General features: G+C 38.0%; 1 protein-coding gene across 1 annotated transcript in view; it reads left to right on the top strand.

The window, feature by feature from the left end:
• C1H1orf87 (chromosome 1 C1orf87 homolog) overlaps window positions 1-22,938 on the top strand; it is an 80,158-nt gene that overhangs the window by 56,606 nt on the left and 614 nt on the right. The window contains exons 8-10 of the mRNA XM_057710548.1: window positions 5,247-5,311; window positions 12,661-12,740; window positions 15,971-16,178. Of these exons, the coding sequence (XP_057566531.1) occupies window positions 5,247-5,311; window positions 12,661-12,740; window positions 15,971-16,178 (353 nt within the window). The remainder of the gene's footprint in view (window positions 1-5,246; window positions 5,312-12,660; window positions 12,741-15,970; window positions 16,179-22,938) is intronic.

Here is a 22,938-nt window from a genome sequence, read left to right as displayed (position 1 = left end):
CTGTAAATACATGGACTCTGGGAAAATCACTGAGTAGGTGCCCCAAGCTTTGTCCTGCCTGTCTATAAAAAGTGCAAAAGTTAGAAGATATTTCGTCCCTTTACCCCAGTCTTTCCCTTGATTTGGAGGCCCCAAGTCTTAACCAACCAGAAAATGTCATAGGTGCTACTTTCTGTATCTGCCTGAGTACTGTTCCTCCGTCTCCTCTCCTCACCCAAGATTATACACCAGTACACTTACCCACACACTGCTTTTCTGTGCCTATGCAGAGAGCACAATTCCTAGGAATGACAAAACAGAAAGTTGGGGGTAAGGATGGTGGGAACGGCTAAACCTGGCTAAATCTGGTGAAACATAATTCCTGGAAATGTAAAGTCACCTGGGTTGGAACAGAAAGAGGGGATCCCTGGTAATTGTATATGTTGAGAAGTGTGTAAAAAATTAATATACAGAAACCTCAATTAAATAGAGTTGGGAGACCAGAAGGGGGAGCTCTCATACCCTGAGATATTAGAGCCCAGCAGAAAGGAAGACGCCTCTTCTTTCCTGGCAAGGTCTCAGCCAATGAGAAGCCACGGACACTTTGTTTATTATAGCCCTTGCAACTCCCTTTTCCTTTCTATAAAAGCATTCTCTTCTCCTTGCTTTCTGGGGGATTTGAGCCTGGCTCACCATGATTGCAGACACAAATTGCAATTCTCTACTAATCCTGAATAAACCCATCTTTGCTGGAGAAATATCTGGCAGTCTGTTTGCTTCAGGTCAACAAGTGTACCCATTATGACATACTACACCAGTTTAGTGTCTGATATCCAACAGATGTGGTGAGAAGATCCTACCAATGAAGTGGTCCCAATAGAGAGGCACAAGGCAAATGCCTGAGGAGCACCAGTTATTGGTGGGAGTCTTCACTCACTCCTGACTGAGGGGCTGAATGAGCAGTGAGTAAGGGCCAGGGGAAACCTATGAAACTCATCTGTTGGGTTGTACTGAATGTGAACAGTTCCTCACTTGACACTGAAAAGAAAAGAGAAAACCCCAACATATTAGGCCTAATTTTAAAAGATACTGCAGAACAGGGAGACATAATCAAGATCCCACAGACTCCAAATAACAACAAACTTTTGGAAATGATTTACTCTAGAAACTAGAAAACATTTAGAAAGTCATTGGTTAAAAAAAAAGAAAGAAAGGAAAAGGAAGTCGTTGGTGTTCTCTATAAGATATAAGGAGCCATGTCTGTTGAAATGAATTGTAAAGTAATAAGCATAATAAGATTAAAAGGCTATTAAAATGAAATGTAAAAAGCACTAAAGTGAACAGAAAAATTAAAATGAACTTGGTGAAATATAGATAGTTTTAAAGAAACTGAAACTTCTACACCATAATGAAGAGGTAACCAGGATTATAACTATGTTTGGTGATGGATGTTAACTAGACTTATTGTGGTCATTTTGCAATACATACATATATCAAATCATTATGTTGTACACTTGAAGCTAATATGTCAATTATATCTCAATTTAAAAATTATAAGACAATCAAGGAAATCTGAATATAGCTAGATATTTAATGATATTAAGACATTTATGTTAAATGTTTAGTTCAACAAACCTTTTCTTTGAAGAGTCAGATAATAAATGTAATAGACTTTGTGGGTCTTTGGTCTGTTGCAATTATTCAACTATGTCATTGTAGCCTGAAAGCAGCTAAAAACAGCAAATAACAAATGGCCAAGGCTGTATTTTAATAAAATATTATTTACAAAAGAAAAAGTGATAACCAGAAATCAATGAACAGCAAAATTAATACTAGAGAAAATATGGTGCAGAATGTCAAACTGGAGAGGTTTTCACAAAATCTAGAGAAAAAGAAGAGAGAGAAAAAATGAAAAAGAATAATAGAGATAGAAGAATAAGAATAGAAATTGAACCTAAGATGCCCTGATATTGTGGAATAAGAAACTAGAAGAATTGCACAAGAAATAAAACCAAAAGTCATAGCTGAAGAAACTTTGCAGAGATGGGAAAAAGAAAAACCCCTGTGCACAGACTGAATGGATTTATTATGATCTAGACTAAATTAAGAAAAAAAGTATCCATGTCTCTCCTGACAAAACTTTTGCACTACAGAGACAAAATTATTTAAGGATGCAACCAAAACAAAATAAAACTAAACCAAAGAAAATAAATGAAAAAAAAATCATTATAAATGAATCTGAATCAGACTGACCTCAAACTTCTGCAATGTGAACCAGTGGAAAGGAGGAACCACTAATATGGAGGACCAACTATAATTATACATGGATTTTTGACTGGGCAGAAGGTCAGTGCCCCTAACACACCCCACCCCCCAGGGCACTGTTCAAGGGTCAGCTGTAGTATGTTTCTTTCAATCTGGCATTTAAATACCATAATAAAGATGTTTAACTTAAAGTCAAAAAAAAAAAAAAACTTCTGCAATAATAAATATCAGAAGACACTGGAACCATGCTCACGGAATTCCAAAGGAGGAAAAAATGTAACTGAAACCAAGTTATATTACATTCATGTGTAAGGTCATAGAGTACAATGGTTAAGAATGCAGGATTTGGAGTCAGACAGTCAGGGTTTAAATCGTGGCTGCCCAATTGACCAGTGTGTCCATGGGCAAGTCATTTACATGTCTCATAGGATGGTTGTTTCAATCAAATGAGAGAATGCACACAAAGTACTCAGAACACTCATTAAAGGCCATTTTAACTTAAGTTTGGATGAAGTTAGGATTTGAACGCAGATCTGCCTGAATCTAGAATCAGGCTCACAGTCCTTGCCCTTCAATCCTGACCTCTCTGACTCAACATCAAGAGTTTGGCATCTGCTATTGTGATTAGAATTACACCCATTCTTATATTTAAATTGTCAATGACTCTTTGAAGGTCCTAGACTAATGCAAAGAGTATGGAACAAAGAAAATATTTTATTGGAGGATCTTAAGGATTTCATTGGTCAAATAAGTCCTATATACCACTTAAATCAGGCAATGTCCAAGTTCAGTACTTAGGAAAATTTCCTGCAATTTCCTTACCCTACTATCAGCAAATATTCAAGAAAGGGCAGGATAATTTCTGGTGCCATCTTGTCCAGAGCCCTTATTGAATATTTGCTAACTCCTAACTGATCTGAAAAATAAATATTATGCAATGTGGAAATGTAAATGGATCTAGGTTTTTCATGTGTTGTTGTTGTTGTTGTTCAATGGGTCAGAAGATTTTGTAACCATAAGCCTGGCCCTCCTAAGAGGATGGAATTGTAGGAAGTGTAGAAAACAGGAGATGCTTCTACTGCAGTTCATTTCCAGATCTGTGCTAATATCAGATCCTTGTATGTTTATTAATATTCCTTGAGAGTGCTACTTCTCCACCTTTCTTTTCCCTGCCTAGCATTTCAGCAGCTGATATAGTCATCAGTTTATCTGGCTTGTAGTTCTGTGTACCTATGCCTTATCTATTCCTGCACCTATGGTGACATGAAGCTCTGGAGGTCATATTTTCTATACTGACAAAGAACTTTTCTGATTTGTAATGCCATGTATAGAAAAGTTTTATGAGGTATAAGCAAAATTAGTTACATATCTAATGAATTTATGGAGGTTCCTTAAGAAACTAAAAATAGAGTTACCTTGTGATTTAGCAATCCTACTCCTGGGCATATATCTGAAGAAAACCAGAATTTGAAAAGATAGATGCACTGCAATATTCACTGCAGCACTATTTTACAATAGCCAAGACATGAAGCAACCTAAATGTCCATCGACAGATAAATGGATAAAGAAGATGCGGTACATGTATGCAATGGAATATTACTCAGCAGTGAAAAAGAATGAAATAATGCCATTTGCAGCAACATGGATAGACCTAGAGTTTGTTATACTAATCAAAGTAAGCCAGACAGAGAAAGAGAAATATCATATGATATTGCTTATATGTGGAATCCTTTTTAAAAATGATACAAATGAACTTATACACAAAACAGAAATTGACCCACAGACATAGAAAAAAAAAACTTATCATTACCAAAGGGGAAGAGGTGGAGAGGGATAAATTAGGAGTTTGGGATTAACATACACACAGTACTAAATATGAAATAAACAACAAGGGTTACCTGATGGGCAAAGAGGTGATAAAAATTCTTATCAGTTGCAGTTTGGTTGCCAGCAGCAGAAACTGTCTTTTGCTGACATAAGCAAAAAGAAATATTTTGAAAGGGTATGGAGTTACACACAAAATCAGGGGAAATAAAACTTCAGGAAGCACCAGAAATAAAAATCAATGAGAGACATAGAGACAGAGACAGAGAGTGGGAGAGAAGGAAGAAGGGATGCAGGGCTAGATGGGAAAAGTGATAGACTGAGATTAATTAGACAGAGTGGGTCACAACATTGGCTAGGAAAGGGTATGGGACATTGATTGTAGCCTATTACCCCAGAGAAACATCTTTTTATATAAATGGAGAATGGATGCTGGGCAAGCATATATAAGTGATTTTTACTACCAAAATGTTCTTAAAGTACTTCTAAGTTTTAAATGACTCCCTGATTGTCAAATGTCCACACATTGCTCAATGAAATTTCTGCTTGGGGACTTCACTAAATATTGTCTATTTGCACTTAGCACCCATTTCTTTCTGGTGTTGTAATACTTCCCACTCTTAGGAAGGCTAAAAAGAACATTTCCAAAGCTCCCTTGACATTGAGGTTCTGGAATTAAGTTCCATCATTGAGATGAAATTGCATGAGATTTTAAAGGCAGGAAGAGTGAGGAGAGGGGCAGGGACATTATAAGTATTTATTATTTTCCTGCAATAGTAGCAACTCCAAACCTTGGCAGGCACCAGTTTTTCCAGTGGCCAGAATGCCCTGTATACTGCCTAGTCACCAAACTCATGGCCAAGGGAAACTGAGACATCAGCCAGAATTTCTTGCAGTTCCCTGGAGTCTGGATTGCAGCTTCTGAGGCCTAACCCTTAGCCCAGCATCAGACACCAACCTCCATTCTACTATATCCCCTGCAATAATTTAGTGGGTACCTAATTTCCATTTCTAGTAGAGACATCTAAAGTAGTTTGTTTCCTTTTTTGCATCCCGAATGATACAGGCATCAAAATCTCCTTTAATATCACTATCTATATAAACTTTAAGCCTCATTGCACATTTTTCCAGCACTTCCTACATTGACCACAGATATTATGTTTCCTTTTCTTGCACAGATGGAAGAATTTTGTTGAGTTATTGAGCAGAGCTTCCTCTGATTTGTCATCTGATTTGCCTCCAGGTGAGTTTGGTTCATTTGTTCCTCGAGAGACCTCCCATTCCCAGAGCTCTTGTTGATGCTGTGACTTAGCCCCCATGGTTTTTCTGTGGGGTTTCACCTCATTGCTCCCAGAAATGTAAATGGCTTATCAGCAAAGAAAAAATAAGAGTGAAGTTTGCCTTAATGGCTATTCTTTTAGGTCAGTTGGATCGTAAAAGGCATAATTCTCCAAGTTGTATTACACCATGCAGCAATCTCTAGTGAGAGCCTTTTAAAATGAATGTAGCACATTTATAAAAGAAGTTCATATTACTTATTAGAATTTCAGTTGCACAATCCCTTAGATCTCAGAATCCTGTAGTTAAGTACCTATCCTACTGATATCTCGCCAAAGAACTCTCCAAGATGTGTGTGTATATATATATATATATATATATATATATATATATATATATATATAGAGAGAGAGAGAGAGAGAGAGAGAGGAACAATTTTTTGTACGTGTTTTGAAAGATGGAAACAATGAAAAGATCCTTCAGGGACCATTTAATTAAATTACAGCATATCCAATTGATAACACAATGCAGCTGTAAAATAACATGGCTGGTCTGATATAGGAAGATTTCCAAGACATATTATTAAGTGAAATGATAAAGATGAATTGGGCAAAATATTTAGCAATTAGCAAGTGTTAAATATGACAGGTGAAAAAATATGCATTGATATTAATCTGTTGTTGCAATTCTCTATTTACTACATCCATCAACCATTTACTGGTTATCCTTTGGATCAAAATACAAGGTACTGAGAGTATGGGGGGAAGCATAGTATATCAGTTTGCATTCCAGTGGAAAAACAGAAACCTCACTAGGTATTTCAAACAGAGGGAATTTATAGCAGGGATCGAGGGATTGGTTATTATCAGTATTAGAAGACTGAAAGAGCAAAAAGAGAATGATGATTGTATTCATTTCCCTAGATCATTTGTCATAACAAAGTGCCACAAACTGGGTGGCTTAAAATAACAGAAATTTCTTCTCTCATGGTTCTGGAGACTAGAAATCTGAAATCAAGGTGTCAGGAGGGCCCTGCTCCCACTCAAGACCATAGAAAAGAGTCTTTCCTTGGCTCTTCCAGCTTCTGGTAGCCCCAGGCTTTCCTTGGCTTATGGTTGCATAACTGCAATTACTGTCTCTGCCTTCACATGGTCTTCTTTCCTCTCTTCCTCTTTTTTTGTCCTCCTAAATCCCCCTCTCTTTCTTTGCACAAAGACACTACTGTTCATTCCATTTCAGGCCCACCCAAATACATAATGACATCATCTTAACTTGATTACATACAAAAGACCTTGTTTTCAAACAAGGTCATATTAACAGGTTTCAGTGGTACCTACATTAAGGGAACACAATTCAACCCATGACCATGAGGTAACCCAGAGATTAGTAATTGTAGGAAGCAGCTACCATCCTTAGCACTGAAAGAACATAGAAAAAGGTGTACTATTAGCAGAACCTAGAATTTCATAGAGTGATTGAGAGTCTGACAAACAAAAAGTTTAGGCAATGTTATACTCTATAGAGCAACAAGAGCATGGTGATACTGTTGTTTCATCGTTGTGATAGCCTGTTGCTTACTGAGAAACTTAATGTCTTGATCTCTTCCCATTTCTATGTTTCTGGAGCTATGATTATTAAATGCTCTTAGGCACAGAGTGGGCCATTTTCTTTGCTTGTTCTCTAGCCCCACAGGTTAAGTGTCATGAAAGGAAAGAAGTGGCATTATAAGAAAATAAAGACAGCTACTCATTTGGGGTGTGTAGAATTATAAATTTTCTCATTCCCATTTTCACTCAAAAATCCTACCATAACCTGATTAAAATGACTCATTTATATATATTGCCTCATATTATAAACTTTATCACATTTGGAATCTCAAAAAACCTGTGAACTTGTTTTTAGTATGTGTATGGTTATCACAAAAATACTTAATATCTGTAACTTAGACTAAGGACTAGAATGGACTAGAATGGACTTCTTGGCAAGATCAACTAGAAGACTACATAAAACACAAAATACCATACGATCATCTCAATAGATGTAGAAAAATCTTTTGACAAAATTTAACACTCATGATTTAAAAAAAACAAAAAAACTCTCCAGAAAAGGGACATGGAGGAACATAATAAAACCTAAACATAATAAAACCATATCACACGAACCCACAGCAAACATCATTCTCAATAGTGAAAACCTTAAAGCACTTCCTCTAAGATCAGGAACAAGACAAGGATATCCACTCTTGGCTCTATTATTCAACATAGCTTTGGAAGTTCTAGCCATGACAATCTGAGAAGAAAAGGAAATAAAAGGAATCCAAATTGGAAAAGAAGTAAAACTGTCACTGTTTGTAGATGACGTGATACTTACATAGAAAATCCTAAAGATGTTACCAGAAAACTACAAATAGAACTTCCATATGATCCAGTAATCCCACTACTGGGCATATACCCAAAGAAAACCATAATCCCAAAAGAAACTTGTACCATAATGTTTATTGCAGCACTATTTACAATAGCCAGGACATGGAAGCAACCTAAATGCCCATCAACAAATGAATGGACAAAGAAGATGTGGCATATATATACAATGGAATATTACTCAGCTATAAAAAGGGATGAGATGGAGCTATATGTAGTGAGGTGGATAGACCTAGAGTCTGTCATACAGAGTGAAGTAAGTCAGAAAGAGAAAGACAAATATTGTATGCTAACTCACATATACAGAATCTAAAAATGGTACTGATGAACTCAGTGACAAGAACAAGGACGCAGATACAGAGAATGGACTGGAGAACTTGAGGTTTGGGTGGGGGTGGGGGGTGAAGGGGAAGCTGAGACGAAGTGAGAGAGTAGCACAGACATATATATACTACCAACTGTAAAATAGGTAGTCTGTGGGAAGTTGTTGTATAACAAAGGGAGTCCAACTCGAGGATGGAAGATGCCATAGAGGACTGGGGCGGGGAGGATGGGGGGGACTCGAGGGGGGGGAGTCAAGGAAGGGAGGGAATACAGGGATATGTGTATATAAACAGATGATTGAACTTGGTGTACCCCCCAAAAAATAATAAATAAATAAATAAATAAGATTTCAACAACTTCAAATATATTGCTCATAAAATGTAATTATGAAAAATTTTGAAATTTCATAACAGATTTCAAAATAATGAGACCATATTAAAATACATTCATGAAAAAATGACATTAGAAAAAAATAAGCTAATAAACTAATCAACATAAAATAAATAAATAAAGAGTTTAAAAAAAAAAGGAGGCCTTTGGTGAATTCTCTATCTAAAATAGCAACTGCAATTACTTTCTATCCCCATAATTGGCTTTGGTTGTGTTTCTAGCACTTATCACTACTCCACATCATTTTACGTATCTATTTGTTTGCCCCCGCCACTGGAATGTACACTCCATGAGAAGATTCTGCCTTGTTCATTGTTGTATCATAGTAAGCATTTAACAAATGTTTGGTGAATGACTGAATGGGTTAGAATCCCAACCTAACCCTACCTCTGTTATCTCAAGCGGGTAACTGAAACTTTCATTGCTCAGTCTCCTCATCTGTCAAATGGAGATAATCCACCTCACAGGGTTATTCTTCAGATTAAGTAAGAAAACACGTGGGAAATGTCTGACATATATAGATATTTGACATATATTTGTTTCCTTCTCACAAAAGTTTCATCCAGTAGATCCAATAAGGTCAGATTCTCTCTCTCTCTCTCTCTCTCTTTCTTTCTTAGAAAGTATAAGTGGATTTACAATGTTTCAGGTGTACAGCAAAGTGATTCAGTTACACACATATCATATATTTTTTTCAGATTCTTTTACACTATAGGTTGTAATAAGATATTGAATATAGTACCCTGTGCTATACAGTAGGTCCTTGTTTATCTATTTTATATATAGCAATGTGTATCTGTTAATCCCAAATTGCCAATTTATTCTCCCCTCCCCCTTTCCCCTTTGGTAACCATGTTTGTTTTCTATGTCTGTGAGTCTATTTCTGTTTTATAAATAAATTCATTTGTATCATTTTTTTAGATTCCACATATAAGTGATATCATATGATATTTGTCTTTCTATATCTGACTTACTTCACTTAGTAGGATAATCTCTGAGTCCATCCATGTTGCTGCAAATGGCATTATTTCATTTTTTTAAGTTAGTTGTTATCTACCATGGCTTTACTTTAGGATTACCCAGAAATTTTTTAGAAGTCCCTGTGTTCTCACCCCTAGAGATTCTGATATAATTGGTCTGTTGTGACACCTAGGCATTGGTAATTTTTAAAGCTCCCCAGGTGGGAGCATTTTATCAGTCAGTGCTGAAGACCGCTGATCTCAAGTCATTAGTGGGGTGTGGGGAGGAGAGGGATGGTAGGGCTGGATGTGTAATTCTCAGAATCCACTGGGAGCCCTGTAAAACCTGGCCCTTCCAACACCTGGAAATAGCTAGAAGCCAGCTTGGCCTATTTCCTCCAGTACAAATTTTCAACTGGCAGACTAGACAGATGGTTATTATTTATCGTTCCTTCTGTGTTAGAAAGAAAAAAATTCAGCTCTGCGTTTCTCAATTTTCACATGTGCAAACCATTACCTTTTAAAATATGCTTATAGGCATTAGGAGGGAGAAAGGGAAGCTTAAAAGAGACCAGGGAGACTAGCATGCATCTTCTCCTAATAGAACTTTTAGAAGTGCAGACAGTAGAGAAACTGGACCAGGACAAATTCTAGGTTCTAGATCGTATACTAAAGGGATAGTGCACTTGAACAGTGCCCACAAAAATGCCTGGTACATCATAACTAATGTAAAGTCTTCTTTTCTGGAGAAACTAGATTGCTTAAGGTCACATAATAATAATAGTAGGATAACAAATAACACTGCCTTGTATTGGGCATCTTCCCTGTGTTAAGCATTTTATGTAGGTAATTCTTTTAAATCTCCACAATATTATTGCAAAATGCTATTATCATTCCCTGTTCACAACTGACAAAATTAGGATCTGAAAGCTTGCAGCTGGTAAAGGGAGGCAGCCAGATTATAGCATTCAGATCTGACACCAAAGTTCATCTGTAGCATCTGGGTTAGGTATGTGAGGATAAAGAGAGAAATCCTTCCTCCCACAGGGTCTGAAAAAGAATGGGAGACACAGAACTATATAGTCAGTGACTTTATTTCCCAAACTTCAAATTAAGGTACATGATCATCCACTTAGTCAACAAACATGCATTGATACTTATTCCAGCTCCGTGCTGGGGCTTCAGAGAAGATGATGAAATCACATTGCTTTCTCCATCAGGAAACTGCAGAAGATTCATAATGAGTTTTAGGTGCAATGCTTTTTTTATTTTTTGTTTTTAATTTATTGATTGATTGATTGATTGATTGGCTGTGTTGGGCCTTCACTGCTGTGTGCCAGCTTTCTCTAGTTGCAGCAAGCAGGGACTACTCTTCGTTGCGATGCATAGGCTTCTCATGCAGTGGTTTCTCTTGTTGTGGAGCACAGGCTCTAGGCACGCAGGCTTCAGTAGTTGCAGCACTTGGACTCAGTAGTTGTGGCTCACGAGTTCTAGAGCACAGGCTCAGTAGTTGTGGTGCACGGGCTTAGTTGCTCCTCGTCATGTGGGATCTTCCCAGCCCAGGGAATGAACCCATGTCCCCTGCATTGGCAGGCGGATTCTTTTTTTTTTTCCTTTTCTTTTTTATTGGAATATAATTGCTTTACACTCTTGTACTGGCAGGCGGATTCTTAACCATTTCTCCACCAGAGAAGTCCCAGGTGCAATATTAAAAGTCTAACAAAAAGATTTTTAATCCAATATGTGAATGTATTTATATAAACATCCTTACATAGATAACACTATTGGTTAACATTTATTCAGTACTTGTTATGCTCCAAGTATTTGCTTTATGTTTTCTAGTCCATTTAATCCTCACAATAAGGCTATAGATGGCATTATACCCATTTTACAGGAGAGCAAACTGAGACACAAAGAAGACAAGTTCCTTGCCCTAGGTCATGCAGCTAATAGAGAAAGGAGCCAGGACGCAAACCTAAGGTATCTGGCTTCAGAGCCTCTATTCTCCACCACTATGTTATACTGTTGCCCTCTACCTTTTGTTTAAAATTCATTGATTGAACCATTTTATTGAAAATAGCAACAACTCAGAAACAATATGTATTTGTTAATGGCATATTTGAATCATGCATTAAATATTGAAGCTGAAGCTCCCAGAAGTCTATGCTGTGTAGTGGTACGGATTTGTACACTAAATTAATAAGTTGCCAAGTCTAATGGCAGGTGCTGAGTAATGAATGAATGATGCCCACAATAAGCCTTAGAGTATTTAAACTGACGGTCTTTATGTCTTCTTCCTGTATCCTAAACACATTTCTCCTATTCATGAAGGCAGCTGCCTGAGCAACTAGCACCTGGACAGTAAAATCTCCTGGGTTAGGATACGATTCAAATCTCTTCCCATATAGGACTTCTGACCACTGAAAGGAACAAGGAAAGGGGACGACAAAGGTTTTACCCAATCCTACAAGGGCAAACTTGAGTGGAAAGGGAGGTGGAAGTGCCTGCTTCTCTAAGAGGCAGGACCACAGGAAGAGGTCCCTTGCCACTCCCCAAACTGTAAAAGCCCTCCTGTTTCAGGGCAGTTCTACAGGCTGATGTCTCTGCTTATCTGGGACTCTCCACTCTATGCACACGCCCACCATCACCTTTGCCTGGAGACTCCTATTCATCCTTCAGGTCCCCACTTTAAGTGTCACTTCCTCCAAGAAGCCTTCTCTGATCCCTCACCACTCCTACTCCTAGCCCAAAAGAAGTTTATTTTCACATTTTCCTCTGCTGGTGTTTATGGTAGTTTGTAATTAAATAATAATCTTGAGTGATTATTTAGCATTTACCTCCCATTTGTGAGCTTCACCAGGGCAGGAACTGGATCTTTCTTATTCACCAGTGTATCCCCATCCCCCTATACAATGCCAACCACATAGCAGAGCCTCAACATTTTCTTTGCCTGGGTGTATATGTGTATGTGTTAAAACAAAGAGACCAGGGACTTCCCTAGCAGTCCAGTACTTAAAATTCCGTCTTCCAGTGCAGAAGGTGCGGGTTCACTCCCTGGTTGGAGAACTAAAATCCCATGTGCCTCATGGCCAAAAAACATAAAACAGAAGCAATATTGTAACAAATTCAATAAAGACTTTAAAAATGGTCTACATCAAAAAAAAAAATCTTAAAAAAAAATAAAGAGACCAAACTAAAACCATTTTTCCTTTCTTGTCCAGGAAAGACAGGAAAGGAAGCCTGTGCTACTCCAGTGCATCCTGAAGTTAATGAGATATCTCCAGGAAAAACTGAACATACGGTATGCAGCTGGGTATATAAAGCTCAGGGAAGGGCTTTACCAATCCTTCTCCTTCTATTCTCTGATGTTGGGTGATGCCCTCCCTTCTAAATTTTTCATTTCCACCCAGTGCCTTGATATCAGACTGTCTTTGACTTCAAGCCTCTACTCTAGCAGAGAAGAGAGACAGAAGAACTCCTAGAGTGTGGTTGGTTTCTGTCCTAGCTGACATACACAAAGAAATCTCTCATCACTACTCGGTGATGGGCTTGCCACTTGCCTCCAAAAGCTGAACTTGTAGCATATGGATGGTGTCCTTCCAAAGCCTGTGACCAGTCCCCCAACTGCTATCAAAATAAAGGGTGGTTGTGAGACCTATTTTAACATCTTAAGTCCAGCTTCCAGAAACTTGGGGGTGACCTTTTCCCCAGACATCACATTTTAAAATGTAATGGGTTCTTTGATTTAAAAAAAGAAAATCTGGCAAGCAGTTAAAATTCGTTTTAATATTCCCAGCACTTAGCCAGGAGAAGATGTAGACAGAATTGAAAAACAGCCTGAGTTTCTCTGTTGTTGTTGTTTTTTAAATGCCCGGATTAGAACATAATTCATCTTCAAGTGACGGGAGGCCTCTTCATGCACTTCACACTTTGAAATATTTTAGAAAATAGTATCCATTTTGGCAAGCCTCTTGCCATGCAAGAGACAACAGCAAATGCTTTTCTCCTTGAGTGTTAAGTCTGTTGTGAATAAGATTATGAAAAAAATATACTTTGCTCTTTTATTTTGCCTCTTGTTTGAGGATTTTACTGCATCTCTGTAATAATCGATTCTTCTCACATTCCTGTGTAAGCAGCATTCATTGTCCCACTCTTTAGGAAGAGGAATTGAAGCAAAGGTTTGGTAAAGCCACTTTCCTATTGTCCCAGAGAAAATCATTCAATTTTTCATTCACTTTTTCATTCAGTAAAGGTATCTTGAGAACCAACTATGTGACAGTTACTAACCAGACCTTAAAAATGACTATCTCACAGGCCCAGCCTCCAGATCTTTGAGGAAAGGGAGAGATACTCTAACAGACAATTACACTATCCCATAATAAGTGCTCTGATAGATAAAGGGGCTACAAAGAATTGCCCCTCACCTAGCCTGGGGCTGTCAGGGAAGGCCTCCCACAAGAAGTAAAATATGAGTTGGGCCTTGAAGGATGAATAGGAGCCCAGCGCATCAAGGCATAGGTAGCAAGAAGGACTTTTGCAGCAGAGGAAACAGCGTATCTAAGACCTAAGGGCATCAAACAACTTTATTTTTTTGTCCTAGTTTTATGTGGCTGGAGACAAAGATGTATGCATTGAAAGAAGAGAAGCAAGAATGAGAACTTGAATGGTCTTATGGGCCAAGAAAGGAATATGGACTTCATCGTGACACAGGAGGACCATAACAATACAGTGTGTGTTAGATACTTACTTACTTACTAGGTTGAGCCTAATTCAGGCCCATACAGATTGCCCCATTCCCTGTCTTTAGTGGTCAAAGAAACTGTTGAACCATGTGAAGAAATAAATAATTATTTAAAGTCAGTTTCTCAGCCCCAAGGACCTCTTTGAACACTCTAAAATCATCCATCAAACTGTATGCAAATGTGCATTTATCTGGGTAGGTTATCTAACATTTTCATTGGATTTCTAAAGTGGTCCAGAGCTCTAAAAAGTATAAGAATCACTATTCTATTTACTTTATAAAAACTTTCAGCTTCTCCCAAAATTGATTTTTATCAAAGTAGAATTCTTGTGTATTAATCTCTTAAAATGTACTGGTTGCTGGTCATCCGTATGGTAAAATTTCATATAGCATTATGTTATTTCAGAGAAGACAATTCTTCACATCCCCAGCAGCAGCTGAATCCATGTTTGTTAACTTGGCCTCTTATTGAAATTACTATTTTTTTAGAGCAATGTGATTTCTTATATGAGAGAAGTTTGAGACAAGGTACAAAATTAGAGAAATTTGGGTATTTGAAAGTTGGGAGAGCGCAGATGGTATACAAAGTGGCAGGCCTAATTCAATGACAAATTAGTTGAGAATATTTGGATTGCAATTAACATAACCAACTCTACCAACTTAATTTATTAGAAGGATAAGGAATATACCAAATAGATAGATAAATGATAGATAGATAGATAATAGATAGAGATCCCCAAGGATAGAAACATAATAAAATCAGAGACTTGAACCTTAAACATTATTATGACTTCTTACATATTCTCTCTTCTCTGCTGTCAGTTTCATATCCTTCCTCTCTCTCTCTGTCTTCTTATCTCTCACCCAGAATGATCTCCATTTTCCTATCTCTGCCCTTAACTCTCACAAATGGTTCTAAAATCATTGGACACTGTGTTTATTGACCATTTTGAATTAGATGCCCAATCCTGCACAATATGCTTAGACACATGATGGTTCTCTCTACAACCACATGGATTGACAGATAGGGCAATTCCTGGAAAAGTGGGGTTGGGCAGATCAAACAATAGACGCTTTCTCTCTCTACATGACAGGTGACAGAATGTCTTATGTGACTCTGTTGACACTTGTTTGTCTACTTGTTCTAAAAAGATCTCTATTTTGTACTGGACAAGGGGTTAGGATACAAAGATGAGCTAGATATAACCTCTATACCCTCAATCTAGTTTTGTGTCTACCATTCACTATATAATCTTAGTAAATCACTTCCACACTCTGGACCTTAGCTTCCTTTGTTAAGTGAATAGGACAGACAGAACTAGAGGTGCCTTATGATCCATTACAATGAGCCCACAAGCCCAAGGTAACACCACTATTGTTTCAATCACTTTTTGTCAAGAATCTCACACTCATGATCCAGAGGTTTTCCCACCAAGAAATTATAGGCATTGCCTGTGGACCCCAGTAGCATAAAACAGAGTAGAACATCATGAAAATCTCAGCCAGTTATAAAAACCTCTGTTTGTGTAAATCAGAAATGCAAACTGAATTAAAGTCACAATTTCACCCTTCTCTTAAGAAAAAAAGAGAATACTCAACATAATAGTCTATATCCAGCAAGACTTGGCAGATGTGGTCCTGTGGCACTGAGGACTTGAAACTCATCCTCCAGCTTTACAAAGCCAGACCTACAATAAATCTTGTTGTGTAGCCTCAGTGTTGCCTGAGATACTGGGGGAGCTCTGAGTGGTGAATGTGTTGCCAGTGAGATGTTTGTGTTGTTTTGGTAGAAAACTCCAGAAAAGGATTTGCAGCCAGAAAACCCTCCTGCTGAGACTTCAGGCCCCAAAGATCTCCTGAGTGCTTCGAAGATCAGACCAGTCTCACAGCCTTTTGTCAGTCCAGTGATGAAAAACACATCTGAAGAACGTGAGACGTGGATCGACAAGTTCAGGAAGCTAGAAAATGCCCTCTACCTGTGTGATCTGAGTAATACAGGTGACATGTGTAGCTTACAGTTCACACATCTTTTTCTTTTTTTTCATTTTGCACTGGGCTCCACAAATTTTTTTATTAATTTTTATTGGAGTATAGTTGCTTTACAATGTTGTGTTAGTTTCTGCTGTACAGCAACGTGAACCAGTTATACATATACATATGTCTGCTCTTTTTTAGATTCCCTTCCCATTTAGGTCACCAAAGAGCACCAAGTAGAATTCCCTGTGCTATACAGTAGGTTCTCATTAGTTATCTGTTTTGTATACAGTAGTGTGTATATGTCAGTCCCAATCTCCCAATTCATCTCACTACCCCCCCCCCCACCTTGGTAACCATAAGTTTGTTTTCTGCATCTGTGATTCTATTTCTGCTTTGCAAATAAGTTCATCTGTACCATTTTTCTAGATTCCACATATAAGCGATATTATATGATATTTGTCTTTCTCTTTCTGACTTAACTTCAGTCTGTATGACAATCTCAGGGTCCATTCATGTTGCTGTAAATGGCATGATTTCATCCCTTTTTATGGCTGAGTAATATTCCATTGTATACATGTACCACATCTTCTTCATCCATTCAAGACAACCCTCAGAATGGGAGAAAATATTTGCGAACAAAGCAGTTGACAAGGGATTAATCTCCAAAGTATACAGACAACTCATGCAGCTCAATATCAAAAAAACAAACAACCCAATCAAAAAATGGGCAGAAGATCTAAATAGACATTTCTCCAAAGAAAACATATGGATGGCCAAAAAACACATAAAAAAGATGCTCAACATCAGTAATTATTAGAAAAATGCAAATCAAAACTACAATGAGGTATCACCTCACACCAGTCAGAATGGCCATCATCAAAAAACTACAAACAATAAATGCTGGAGGTGGTGTGGAGAAAAGGGAACCCTCTTACACTGTTGGTAGGAATGTAAATTGGTACAGCCACTATGGAGAACAGTATGGAGGTTCCTTAAAAAACTAAAAATAGAGCTACTGTATGATCCTGCAAGCCCACTCGTGGCGTATACCCAGAGGAAGCCATAATTTCAAAGGATACATGCACCCTGATGTTCATCGCAGCACTATTTACAATAGCCAGGACATAGAAGCAATCAGACACCTCTCTATCTGTGTTGCAATCTGAAAGTGGACACCTCCCTTTCTTTCAATTCTTAACAAATACAATTTGTAGATAAACCATGTGCCTGGCACTATGCTGAGCACAATCAGGAAACACAAAGATGAATCACATATGAATCCCCCACCGGGTTGCTTACAGTTTCTCTGAGCCTCACCTACAATCCAACTTTGTAATTCTCCTGATTGAAATCTTCAGCATGCCTGCTAACAGGCTGAACTCTAAACTGTTTAGCAAGGCAAAAGCTGGTCCCTGTCTACGTGACCAGTGTCTTCTCCTTCTACTGCAATTCTCTCAGCATATCCTACCCCATCATAATGAATAACTTGCCTTCCTCAAACGTGCCTTGCTTTCCCCTGTGGCTGTGCCTTTTCTAACCCTACACCCTCCACCTGAGCAGTCTGCCTCTCCTCTCTCCCTGCCAATTCCCCACCCTGTCTACCTGGCTAATTAATGCCTAAACACCTTTTAAGTTGGAACTCAAGCTCTACTCCTCTGAGACTCCCACCATTTCCCCAGACAGATCTAGGCCAACCTTTATCTGGCCTCTCAGAGTTCTTTAACACCCATTATCATATTTGATATATTGTATTTTTCTATTTGGGACTTAGTACTATCTACCCAGTAGACTATATTCCTTTTCTATGCTGAGCACCTTGCACAATTCTGTTCAACCCTTTTTTTTAGGGAACAAATAAATGAATGAATGTACATAAATAACTAAACCCAAAATAGGTGATAAATGTCATTAGAGGGTGCTATGTGGGCATTCAGAGAAAGGAGAATTCCTTCCTAGTAAGGTGATCAGGGAAGGTTATGTTAGTGTGAAATTGATCATTAGTTTGTATACAAAGGAATGAAATAGAAGGCCCTTTCTGGCAAAGGTGCAAGTTAGCCAAGCAAAGCATTATGTATGAAGCTCAATACAAGGAATTTAGTTTGAATAGAATGTAAGGGCTATTAAGAAGAATATTAAATGAAAAGGTGGAAATATAGGATGGGATCAGATCTAGGAAGGTCTTAGGTGACAGACCAAGGAACTTGGATTTAATTCAAAGATAGTGAGTAGCATGTTGAGTTTCTAAGCAGGAGAGTGGTATGGTGAAGTTGTATTTTAGAAAGGTCCTTGATGGCTATGTGCAAAATGAAGGAGAAATTTAAAGCATAAAAAGGATAAAGGATGCTACTGCAATGTCTAAGTGAGAGAGAATGAAATTCAGAATGAGGTCAGAGACCCACAAAATGGAAAAGAGGGAGCACGTACAAAAACACATGCACTGAAATTGTTGTACTTAATTGCATACTGTGGTTCATGAAGAGTTAGCATTATATGTGAAGTCTAAAAATATGGAACACATAGAAATGGTGGTGGCCAGGAAAAATGGGAAAATGTTGGTCAAAGGGTAGAAGCTTTCAGGTACAAGATAAATTCCAAGGATTTAACATACAGCATGGTGACTCTCGTTAACAATATTGTGTTGTGTACTTGCAAGTTCCTATGAGAGTAGAGCTTGAATGTACTCACCATAACAACAACAACAAAATGGCAATTATGGGAGGTAAAGAATTTGTTAACTAACCTTACTGTAGCAAACATTTCATAATACATGTGTATATCAAATCATCACATTGTACACCTTAAACTTACACAATGTGATATATCAATTACATCTCAATAAAAAAAAGTTAGTGTACATATTGGTATTTTTTAGAAGTAATCCTATAACAACACTAATGCCTTTTCATTCTCTGTGTGTTTTTGTTTCATTTTGCTTTGAATTTCCAATGCAAGTTAATTTTGGGCCACATGAAGTATAAATGCTATACAATATGCAAGGACTTCTAATAACCATACCAAAGAGAGGGAAAATGAAAATTTTAGATGAAAAAGTCATCTAGTTGAATTAGAAATTCATTTATTAAACATCTGTTATGAGCCCAGCCCTGTGCTAAGAGCTGGACCAGGAGGGAAACCAGAAGGGATGAGACATGGTCTCAGGCCTCAAGGAAATTTTAAGTAAGACACAGAGGCTGCCAATAGTTCAATGCCAGTAAAACAAAAAATTTTAAAGACAGAATATAGTAAAGTATTATAATTAAAGACACAAACTAGACTTAAAGGGTCCAAAAAAATAAAAGACAGAAGAGATGAAACAAGCTCACTGTCTAATGTGGGCAGGTTACTCAGAGAGGGCTCCCTGGAAGAGAGAACTTGAGCTGAACCTATAGGAGAGGTAGACTTTGAATGGCTGGATAGGGAATTCTGAGTTTGAAACTATCTTCTGCGAAGGCTAGAAGGTGAGAAGGAGTATGATGGGGAAGAGGGTGAGAAAGACAGTACTGAAGGTCATGCTGGATTGGATAGTGAAGTTGAGACCCTATTGTGAATCCTGCAGGCTGGGAAGAGGCTTAATTCTCTACCCAGTGTAGGTTCAACCAGAGGAGGACACAGTGAAAGCTGAGATGGATCACTTAGGGAAGATACTGGAAAAAAAGGAAATCAGAAGATTACCAAAATAACCTTTATTTCATGAGTCTAGGTATACATATCAAGACTGTGAGAGTGATGATGGGGTTACAAACAAAAACAAACGAAACCAAAACTCAAGTAGAGAGAAAAGACGTTTCTAAAGAAACAGATGCTGAGTTTTGATGATGGATGATGGATCATAAAGTTAGTTGCTAAGAGACTCCCCAGAGGCTGGGACCTTTCTCACGCTTCTGAACTGTTGTGGGGAAAAACGGAGTTTTGTTGACTTTGGGGCAGATTCTGGCAGATCTGAAATGACTTTCTCATGGCCTTTTCACTATTTATGCCTGTTTTCTCTGTTTCTATGAAATTCATTAGTTCCTTAATAGCCAAGGAATGTGTCAGCCAAATCTGGAAACATCTATAACTATCTTTAATAAGGAAGGAGGATTAACTGAGGTCATCTTGTTGGTTTATTAGCCACAGTATGCAGCAGACCACCACGGCCCTCCTCTAGACACTGAGCTGATGATCCCTTCTCTGCCTAATGATGAATCAGCGCTCTTTATTATGTGCAAGGAAATATGTAGGCCAGGGTGTTCTTCATCCAGGGTGAAGGCAGAACATCCATCATCAAATTAGCATTTCTGGGAACCTACTCTGTGCTTATTCTTTAATGGGGGTTGTCAAGAAAATATCCTTGAGGAGAAAGAGCAAGGAATGACTGTGAATAACTAACTGGTTGTGCTTTCTAAAGAAGGATGGGTAGTTGGGATAAATGTTTTAGTGACTGGCAGATCAGGAATTTTCCCAGTGAACTAAAGGTTACATAGAAAATATTTTGGAGTTCAAGGAGGCAGAGTGCAATGAGAGCACTCAAGGATATTCTCTGATGGGTCTGGCCTTTACATAGACTATATCACTAACTCCTCACGTCAACCACGTGCTCGAGGGATTAATGTCCTTATTTACAGAGGAGAAAGCCAAACTCAGAGTGATAAAATATCATCAGGTGGGAATTTGAGGCATAATTCTAACCCAGTGCTATTGGACTTCCCACTACTCCAAACTCCCATGACATACCAGAAAGATCATGAGTTTTGCTTCTTGCTTTGTTTCTTTGTGTCTTTTTTTAAAACCAGAAGGCTTATATTCAAGTCCAGACTTCACAAATTGCTGAGCCCTGAAAGCCAGTCATGTATATTCTCCAAGACTGTTTCCTCATCTTTAAAATAGCACTGATAGTAATGAAACATACCTCCCATATTTGAGAAAGGATCCAATGAGATTTAATAGTTCTTTGCAAACTGTAAAATGAAGTGTATAGTAAAGAGGTTCTTATTTCTTTCATTTTGGTTCTGGTGGGATACGGACAGGCTTTCCAGCACTAAGATGGATTGTAAGGTTATTTTATGCAGCTGTCCTGGGCATCCCTTAACGACAACAAATTAGACAGAGACAAATTTCAGTCAGTGGACTTTTGCCTGACACTAGGAATCCTCTACCAGTGGTAAAGCTTAGAATTTAGAAGAAATCCCTACCACCACCCCCATACACAGTGGTGATTCTTAGATGTATTTTTTTAAATTACTTCCAATTTTTAATTAAAATATAAACTAATTTATATATTTTTAAAAATAATTTCTTCTAATTAAAATATATTCTTATGTATTTTAAATAATGTTGATGATATAACTATTATAACTGTCCTATAATAATACCTGCATTAATGAATGCTTAATAGTTCTGGGCACTGTGCTAAGCACTTATTTTATTAATTTTCATACAACTTAATTATCCCTATTTTAGAGTCAAGGAAACTGAGGCTCAAAAAGTTAAAGTACCTTCCTCAGTCAGACACCTACTCCAAAGCCCATGACTTATATTTCCAGAAGCAGAGTATGAGAAAATATCTTGAGGAATCCAACCTAGACCAGGTCAAGAGCAGCCACCCAATCCAGAAAACTGCAAAGATGCAGTCTGCCAACTCAGAGAAAGATGCTTCTGCAGAGGAAAGGACCAGCATTCTAATAGGAGAAAGAGACAATAAATAAACCTGAATAGATTAGGCAATTAAAAAAACAGCGGACTGGATAGGATGGAATGGGGTGAGATGGGATAGGACACTACGGAATGAGATGGGATGGAACAGGATGCGATGGAACAGAAAGGGACAGGATGGGACAGAACCGAATAGAACTGAATGGAATAAATCACATGGGGACCCCAGCTGTCTGTAGTCCACTAGTAAAAACACTCACTAGAGAGTAGTTCAGAGCATCACACTCAACCTTCCTGGCATGTTTAAATAGAGCCCAACTGTAATAGACCAGCCATGGCTTTCTACAAAATGACCAGGGACCACTCCCTCTGGATTCTTTGAGAAAGAATTTCATAGTCATTATTACAGTCTGCACAAGTACAGGAGACTAGAAGAGCAACATGCTAGGATGTATCTTTCACCCCTATAAAAGATATTTAAAAGCTTAACACCTGTAGCGTAGATCTTCACAATTCATGGAAAATAATTAGAAAACAATCTGAGCTCTGCTTAAAACAATCTCTTTTCCCTCATTCCACAATATAGTATGGTGGCTAAATGCATGGAATAGAACAGCCTTGGGCAAGTGACTTCCCATCTCTATGCTTCAGTTTCTCTCTCTGTAAAATGGGTTGTTGTGAGGATTGAGTTAATATTGGTAAATTGTTCGGAGGAGTGCCTGAAAATGTTATATATATATATATATACATATATCAGTCATTATTGTTACGGTTGTTGCACTTTAATGTTCTGCATCTCTTATCACCCCAACTGGTTGGTGATCTTCCTAAGATAACAGACCACTTCTCAAAATCCTCTCTATCCCCAAGCACAGTATCTGACTATATAAGCTCACAGTTAAAGGCTTATGAATGAGTTATTGATTTTTGTTGTTGTGTTCTACACTTAAACTCCTCTCTGCAACTATCAAAATCTACTTACCCTTAGCATGACAACACATAGGCATATAACATGCCATCCTCTGGTACATATAACACGTGGTACCAGAGTATATCCTGTGACGATAAGCAGGACCATCTCTATCACACAGATTTAGACTCTAAGCCGCAAGAAGTTAGATGATTTACCTGTGATCACACAGCAAGCTGG

Source organism: Hippopotamus amphibius, chromosome 1 (genome assembly GCF_030028045.1).
Source record: "Hippopotamus amphibius kiboko isolate mHipAmp2 chromosome 1, mHipAmp2.hap2, whole genome shotgun sequence".
Lineage (NCBI taxonomy): Eukaryota > Metazoa > Chordata > Mammalia > Artiodactyla > Hippopotamidae > Hippopotamus > Hippopotamus amphibius.
This window is presented reverse-complemented; position numbering and strand designations above follow the sequence as displayed.